At 35.1% G+C, this 8,644-nt stretch overlaps 1 protein-coding gene across 1 annotated transcript; it reads right to left on the bottom strand.

The window, feature by feature from the left end:
* Positions 1 to 2,746: 2,746 nt before the first annotated feature.
* On the bottom strand, positions 2,747 to 7,616 carry LOC120339527 (uncharacterized). Its single transcript, XM_039407674.2, has 6 exons — positions 7,411 to 7,616; positions 6,067 to 6,157; positions 5,049 to 5,258; positions 4,431 to 4,562; positions 3,718 to 3,915; positions 2,747 to 2,956 (listed from the first exon to the last, which is right to left on the bottom strand). The coding sequence occupies exons 1-6, from the start codon at positions 7,558 to 7,560 to the stop codon at positions 2,841 to 2,843; spliced, it is 897 nt and encodes a 298-aa protein (XP_039263608.2). The 5' UTR covers positions 7,561 to 7,616; the 3' UTR covers positions 2,747 to 2,840.
* Between the last annotated feature and the right edge of the window lie 1,028 nt (positions 7,617 to 8,644).

The following is an 8,644-nucleotide window of genomic DNA, read 5'->3' as shown; positions in this document are numbered from 1 at the left end:
GCAAAAAGAACTGGTTTGAACGTTGACCACTGAAGTAGGCAACCATCGCCTGCGCAAGGATGACACGCACAATCGTGAAGCGTTCCACTGTTTATAAAATAAAAAAATAAAATAAAAACTTTTGTAAATCATTTTCCGACCTCTGACCCCAGAAATTATCCTCTATATTTCCGCATTGTGATTTTGGGAATGTGTTTGTAATTTGGCGTGTGAGGACTAAATTGCCACATTGAAATCGCCATTTTTATTTGGTACTGTTCGAATAGCTGCCATAAAAAGTACCAGAAACCTATGGGCGATTTGATTTTACCATTTACTTAAATTTACCATTATTACCAAAAATTCACAAACACAGTCAACAAAAACAGTGGTCGCAACGAGGAGACGGCCACGGGCGTATTTATGCGCAATTTCGATTTTGTCATGGAATGTCAGGGACACGATACATATACTTCTACATGTCTCCTAAGAAGAGGCAAAACGTTCATCTTCGGGCGACTTTGTCTTTTCTTCCAGTCCAACTCTGTTTTCTTAAAATGGTCTAATAAACGTATTAAGTGGATCATTCGATATCTCGTAGAAATCTGATCTCATAAAATGCAAGTAAACATATTGATATGTAAGTTTTAAATTATTAGTCCGGCAGTATCGTGGCCGAAGCTCGATTTGAGACAGAAAGTTTTTTTTATTGTTTAGATATAATGTCGATGATATAAATAATGATACCCAGGTGGGTGTGGAGTATATAATGTTGAGCAGTTTTTTCTAAGTGGATTTCAAGGCGCTCCGGAAGTATTCGTACCAAGATGACGCTCATCCGGAGCCCTAACCTGGTACACATACAATGTTCAGTTTGTGCGCCATCTTGATGCGAATACCTCGGGCGCTCCTTTTTGTTAATATAAACAATTATTTCATACATGGGTTAGTTTTGAATAAATAGTAACATTGAATCTCCGCACAATGTCAGAAATCCACTTTTTGAGTACAATAAGTGGTAGTTCATTTCACTAATATATATAAGCCAAGACTCATCGGAACCGGAACATTTCAGGTTCAGCATCGACTTTGACCAAATTAATATATACCTGTGGAGATAGAGGGTATGCGAATGCGAAACCGAGATGTGCACCTGCTATGCCAACATAGTTGAGTCAAACAGTTTGATCACTAGTACATCACACAAATGTTCTTGAGTGCTTCGGTTGTACGTGGCAACGCGCACATTTTTGCGCACATGCATCAAATTTCACTTGTTTATTGACTTATGGGTTTTTGACGAGCTTTTGTGTATGATTTCATCCCATAGAATTTGTATGCTGTTCTAAATAATACTAGTTTCAGCTTTCTCATTCATTCAAACCGCGTGTTGGAAGTAAGTTTTGTAATAGTGCGTGTTGGTTTTCAACTGGTTTGTTTATATCCATCATTTGATATCCCTAAATCGGTGATGCCAGTAAATCTTCATTACAAAAAGATCGGTATCATCTGCAATAAAACCAGCAGTATCCACTCAAATGGCAGCTGGGGGATGGATACTCATATTATCTGCTCCATCCTGTGGCGTTTCAATATGAAACCTGTCTTTTACCAGTTTACATGAGTGCCAATTGTTATTTAAACTTAGCCAGAGACAAAAAGTTTCGGACTGCGGTTGGCGTGACGAAATGTTCGCTAATCGCTAATATTGGTTTGCAATGCGATGAAATCTCATCTTGGCATTTCTGCCTCTCGCAATTGCTGCGTATACTTATCGGGGAAGTTCTGTGGCGTGGTTATCAAATGAAAAAAACATGGGAGTTTTTTTCTACACGTCTACTACTCTCAAACCTTGAAATTTTGAGAAAACTTTTGTCCATTCGACCTTTTTTTGAAACATCCCCAACAACCACAATTAATTCTGTCATTAAACTTCCAAAAGAAGCACATAAAATCATCAACAGATGCATATCACTAAGTCCTAAGTAGATATTGCTGACTTGATCGTTATTTTACCATTTTTCATGTAATGCTTTTTGGTAAATCTGTTATCTATCGTAAATACAGCACATTTGCCTATGTTGTAGTGTAACTTTTTTGGCATCACTTTTTTGATATTTGTAGTTAGATCTCCTGGGGCTCTGTCAAACAAAGTTACATACAAAATATTGGTTGTAAGTTGCAAAACATGATCATGTTGTTAGAATAACCATTTAATTTACCCTCATTTTACCCCCCGTATATCATTCATTGTCGAGAATATTAATGAAATCATAAAATTTAAACCCGTTTTCGCGAAGAAGCAAAAGTGTTTAGAGTCTTTGGTAGTTTGAAAAGCATTGGCATGGAACATAAACATGAATTACATGCTTTCATAGGGATATACTATAACATGTCGCAATTTTCTCATTCGTGTTCTCGTGATAGCATTATCAATCCACTTGAACCACTGCCGACTGCATTAGCAGGCTTGTATTGTTAATTGCAACAATAGCGGGTATTTTGAAATAGTACTCTTTATTCACGCAAGGGCCCCAGATGAATGATCACAAATAAAAAAAACTTCATGTCTGAAAATAAGGTTAGATCCAAAAGGCCCCTCATCTGTCAGACTATATTAGAATTCTTCTCAACCATTACTCGAATATGATGTGACAGAGCGTGATTAACACTAGAATTGGGTTTTATTTATAAATAAAATTCTCATTTTTGCATGGTTTTGCTCTTTGTCGAAAAAGTATTATTTAAACTGTCATAAACAAGCATATTGTAATTGAAAATTGTATTTTGAAATATCTTTCAAGTTAAGAACTTTCAGTTCCAAAGGTGATAAAAAGCAATTCAAAAATGGTTACAGATATTTAATCAGAATTTTGGCAACATAAAACATATCCAACATGTTCGACTAAAGATCCGTCGGTTCGGGTTCCCCACGTTGCAGTACCATGACGAACTCCGTGAATCCAGCAAGTCCGACCTAAAAATACATATACAAGGAACTCGTTATATCATGCTCAAGGCCCGATATATATATATGTATATATATTTCAACTGAATAAGGTTGACAAATGCGTTGAAAAGCCAGCAGTTTTACTCCAATCAAGCATTTGAAATATGTGTAATCCTATCGTATATTGATCATTTTCTTGCTTTATCACCATTTCAGAATATGTTTCATGTTAAATACAAAGCACTTTTGAATGAAATAACATACAATGGCAGCTCAGATGTGATAATATCGCTTTTCACAACAACAAGAAAAAAAATACTAACAACAAGAACGACAACATGATAAAAAAAACAATCCATAGTACAGCTCGTGTCTAATAACTACAATAATGGTTGTATGATATCTAATCTGCCACTGTATGTTATTATGTTGTTGTTCTCGTCGTTCGTACTTTTCTATTTGTTGCTTTTATTTTTAACTACTGGACAAAGTGCTCTAAAATTATCAAAGGTTGAAGATTGGTATTGTCGATTTTTTTAATTGATCTCAAATTTTCTATGAATCCTAAGAGATCTGATATCAAAAATTTCGCTTTTCTATTTTTATTCGTGGAACACCATTTTTATACCGCCAAGCGTGACCGCCTACCTCGAGGCTGGTTTTGATTTTGCGTACTCCTTGCTCAGACACGTTTCAATAAGAGTCGCGTGGGCTACCGGCACTACGGTAATTGGACATTCGTGTCCACATATTTGAGTTTTTTCTCTTGTTAAAATGAGCATCCTTACCACTGGAATCTCCAATCTCTATCCATTCGTTTGTTCTATCTTGAACTGCCACCCACATATCTCCGTTGATAACACCAAAAACTGGTACGTTCTTCTGACAGACCTCTGAAGAATAACATAATCTTCTTCCCTGCTCTGAGCAATGTTGTTTTGAAGTTTCATAGGTCGCTGCTTTTCCGATGTATTGATATTTCATTCCTGTAAATTTATTAATAGATAGTCTTTAGAAGAGCAACAGAATGAACAAAATTTGATGAAGAAATTATATTCTGTATAAAACCAACGACACAAAACTGTGATCGCTACGCTCTTGGTTCAGAGTAACAAATACTGTGTAAAATTTCACTGATTTAAAAGACAAAAATCAAATTGTATTTACATATTTTTGAGAAAAGATTATTTTTTTTCGGTACTCCAGAAGAATGTGAACCGAGATGGCGGACACGGAAACATAGTATGTCTATCAGGTTAGGGTTGGGCAATGGTTTTATTCCAGTTTTCCTTATTTTAGTTCTATTGCTAGTTCGGGGACTATCCAAGTGACTCCCGTAGTATTTGTTCCTGAAATTATGGCCTAACCCTAACCTGGTACACATACTACGTTCCGGTGCCCGCCATCTTGGTTCACATACTTTGAGAGTATTGTATTATATGCTGTTGTTTGACAGACGACAACGTTTGTTTTCACTTGCATAAAATACCTCAACAACTACCTGGATCGACTTGGTCTACTTCGTGACTACGAGGACAGCAGAAGACAAATCCTTTGTGTGCATGAGCTGCAGCGGATATTCCCCACGATGGCGCACTACCAAAATCGCGCTGATGCAAAAGGCAAGATCGCTCTAAATGAAAATGGAAGATGTAATTTTAAAAGCGTAGAACTGTCACACAAAAGCGCAAAACGGGTTCGTTTCCAAGACAAGTATAAATATGGCTTATGAAAATGATTAGGTGAATCCTTTTTGCGAAAGAAAGTAAAAGAAATTATATAAAAATGTTAGGGTAGAGACAGTACGCATTGTCAATCATGTTGTCGTCAAGATGAATAATGATAGAAATGAATCGAATACTCTTTCACTTTTGAAAACAAAATCAGGGCTGTAAAAGTTACGAAAGCCGTCAATTTATATTCTTCTTCGGTGCATCGAGGATCGAGACTGGTAAATCAGGATGGTAAATCACTGCGGTTTCCAGTATTTAAAAACTTAAAAATCTGCATTCAATGGATCTGAAACAAATCATTTGATAGTGAAATGTCGCTATCGAAATCGAATATTCTTGTGGTCTAACATCAACCGCGTCACTACACAAAATAAGCAAATACATACTCAAATAATCTCCAGCCTCTAGCCACTCGTTGTTTTTATCAATGATAGGAACCCAATTATCGCCTGGGATGACGTCGACTACTAATTGTTTTCCTCCATTTTTGTCGACACACAATTCTTGTGAAGAGCACAATCTTTTCCCAAGTACATGGCAAAATGATTTTCCACTTTCCCATGTAATAGTTTTGGTATAAAAATGAAGAATTGGACCTGAATTAAAATAAAATGAATCAATCTCTAGAAATTTATAACACACACGCACCAGCAAGTCAGTAAGTTTCAACCTTTTAAACCGATTTCCGATTTCAGAATATAACGAAACGGATATATAATGTTACAGCGTGCGGTACGAGTTAAGAAAATGCCGATTACTGACAAATAAAGTTCTGTTATTATGCCATAAATACGCAAAAGAGTATGCGCACAGTTGATTTTCATTAACACGCAACAGACTCTTCTTAACGCCAAATAAGTAATCTTTGATTCACAATTTTATCATTTTATAGCATGAAATATTTTATGCCAATCAGAAAAATTAAAAAATAATTTGACGCTGAACACATGAAAAACTTCGTGGTTCACGCGTGTTCCGCGGAACATCAGTCGGTCGGGATCAGCATGCTTTCCGGAATTCCAATTTGAGGGTTTTGTTTACAAATTTAGGGTGTGGTAGAGATTTTGCCACAAGAGTTGTTTAAAAAACGTGTAATGTACTTGACTGACGACCTGCGCTGATACGCCACTTTCAGGGATATTAAAATGCAATTATAATAAAGTTAGGAATTAAAGTGTGTTGTCACACCTCGAATTTTATTTTGGGGGATCAAAAATTTAATTTTTAATTATGAAGCATATCAAATTTTTTCAGAGGGTATCACCTGACTTCTGAGCAATCCAAGTCGAATTTATCTGGAAGTACAAATTATTTAGCTTTTTTTCAGCTAAATTACTAAATCGCCTTGTCGGATTCACTCTTGCACGGTATAAATATAAATGAGAAATTCTGACTTGATCTAACCGTCATTATCCTCCTTCAGTTGAGCTTTGAATTCTTCCATGTTAACACCTAATCCTTGTTCACCTTTTTGTCCTTTGGGCCCCAAAGCACCCTGTGATATATAAGATATTAGAATTGCAATGATCGTTACGTGTAGCAATCGCACCAGAGGTCGGAATCAAACGACTGCCATAATCATATCAGTGGTTCTCAAACTTTTTAAGCCGCGCCCCCTTTTTAGAATTCGTCAAGTCTCGCGCCCTGCCTAAAAAATAACTAGTTTACAATGAGCCGCAAACAGATAGTGATGTTGTGTGTTGTCTTGTATGTAGTAAAGTATGTTTTATTCCACATTGAAAATACTTGAATGGAACACCAATATCCAAAATAAAGAAATGTAAATATCCAAAATAAGGCGGGCAACATCAATTTTAACAAAGATTTATATTTGCCATTAGATAAACGTCCCCTCAAAAAACTGTCTACACCTCCCTTGTAAGGAGGTAGATAGTGTTTAGCATAATCGAATTTGTGAAACAATTTTATAGCATTTATGCAGCGTCAATATTGCTTGCATAATTGATCTTCAACGTTGTAGCCAAGAGATTATGAGCGGCTGGAATTTTAGAAGCGGACTATAATCCGATTCAAAGAGACTAGAGAATATATATATATTTTTATTTGACATATTTATAAATTAAATAATCGACTATACACATGTTTAAAAAAGTCCAACATAAATTCTGATGTTGGTATTCGAATCAAAATACGTCGACCCAAGAATTTGTTTTTCCAATGTGCGTTGGCAAATGTTCATGGGAAATTTCTTTCAAGAAAGTTCAAAACAAGTTTTTTTATGCCCACAAATTGCGACAAATGGATTCAAAATTAAGCAATTCAACACAATGGTTTCCGGTTTGAGAGAAACCTTCGCAAATAGGTTTAAATCACATTTACGTCTAGTACTAGTATTAAATAAAATAATTTTTGTTTTGACATTTATTTGAATATATGCAAGAATTTGGCTATTTGAGTCCTATAACAGTGTTATTGAATTTAAAAGCAGCCTACTTGAAATTTAAAATAAAAATTGTCAAAATTACCATCGTTTCTACTCTGAAACGGTTCGGATACCAGTTTTCGTAATCAACGATAGATTGAATTGAATTGTGTACGATTATAAACGCTTGAAAGTAACATAGCTAGTATTATACTTGTACAAACAAAAGAAACGTATATATTAAAGCAATGCTAGAAGTTTTCCCTCCTATAATAATTCATTGTTTTTTAATTGAAAATTTTCCTGTTTTCAAATTTGTTTAAAGTACTCTAATACAAATTGCTCATATAGTAATAAATGCTCACTCTTTTTCCGGGCCTTCCCATATCGGATGAGGTAGGCCAAGTTTTCCATTGTACGCTATCTTCACATTCCGTTAGAACTTGGCACTCTTGCGAAAACGTTCCTTGCACAATTACAACGAGAAATATCAGACGGAGAAAATACCGTTCCATATCCGCACGCGCTTGACAAAAGTGGCAATGCAAAACAAGCGCAGCTCGGGGCAATATTTATGGTTATATAGCAATATTATTCGTACCAATTGGCATGGAAATCACCGAATTGACGCTGTCGACCGCGGGGATCGCTATTGTTGAAGATCAAAATTTATTGAAAAATCTTCGCAATACCACATAAATACCATTGTGTATACATCATTATTCTTGTAGTCGACGAGGGAAGTTAATGTAACAAATCAATCACTATGGTGGCCCATCGTTGTCGCGAGATAAAAAATTTAAAAAAGAGAAAAGAGAAATAGAAAACTAAAAATAAAATATTAATTAAGCAAAAACAAAGCAAAAAAAAAGAAATAAAAAATTGAAATGCAAAAGATAACAAATGAAATGAAAAATGGAATAAAAATGTGGGTAAAATAAGAATATAAAGATTGACAACACTGGTCCTGTGTAGATGGGGGTCGACTGCTTTCGTACCTTCGTGGATAATTTTAATACCAGTCGTAGGGAATGGCCATAACCGAATACTTGACTATTTTGAAAACGTTCAGAAAAAAATTTTCGAATCTGGAATTCCGAATACATTCTAAAATACTCCAAATATTTTATTCACTTTTTTAAAATCCATGGACATAGGAATTAAATTTAATAATATCATCATTGTAAAGCAGCTATAAATACAAATGGAATATGTGATGATATTGAATTAGTGTTTTTCTTGCTTCTGAGAAAGGACAAACATACAGTATATACATACCTATGAGGTGTATCTTGGCGAGCAAAAAAAAAAAACTATTTTCCAATGAAATAATTTGAGTTCTAAATAAAAATCGAAGTTCTTAACAGCACACACAATTTTTAACAAAACAAGAAAAGAACAAAGCACGATTGTCTGAGAAAATATTCTAAGAAGCAGAAATAGCTAAAACTACAGCTATTTAACGTTCAAGTGAACTGGAGTTAATGGGAAAAAAATTTAGCACAGATTTTGTTCTGCAAACAATAATGGTCCTGTGTAGATGGAGTCGATTGCTTTCGTACATTTGTGAAAAATTTTCTCTACAGTCCTAGATAGCTG

Source organism: Styela clava, chromosome 9 (genome assembly GCF_964204865.1).
Source record: "Styela clava chromosome 9, kaStyClav1.hap1.2, whole genome shotgun sequence".
Taxonomy (NCBI): domain Eukaryota; kingdom Metazoa; phylum Chordata; class Ascidiacea; order Stolidobranchia; family Styelidae; genus Styela; species Styela clava.
This window is presented reverse-complemented; position numbering and strand designations above follow the sequence as displayed.

Excerpts from the sequence above, each read along its gene's own strand:
- LOC120339527 (XM_039407674.2), bottom strand. The coding sequence starts at position 7,560 with ATGGAACGGTATTTTCTCCGTCTGATATTTCTCGTTGTAATTGTGCAA. Across the intron at positions 6,158-7,410 it reads TGGGAAGGCCCGGAAAAAGA|GGTGCTTTGGGGCCCAAAGG; the intron begins GTGAGCATTTAT and ends TATATATCACAG. Across the intron at positions 4,563-5,048 it reads AGAGGCTGGAGATTATTTGA|AGCGATCTTGCCTTTTGCAT; the intron begins GTATGTATTTGC and ends ATTTTCATTTAG.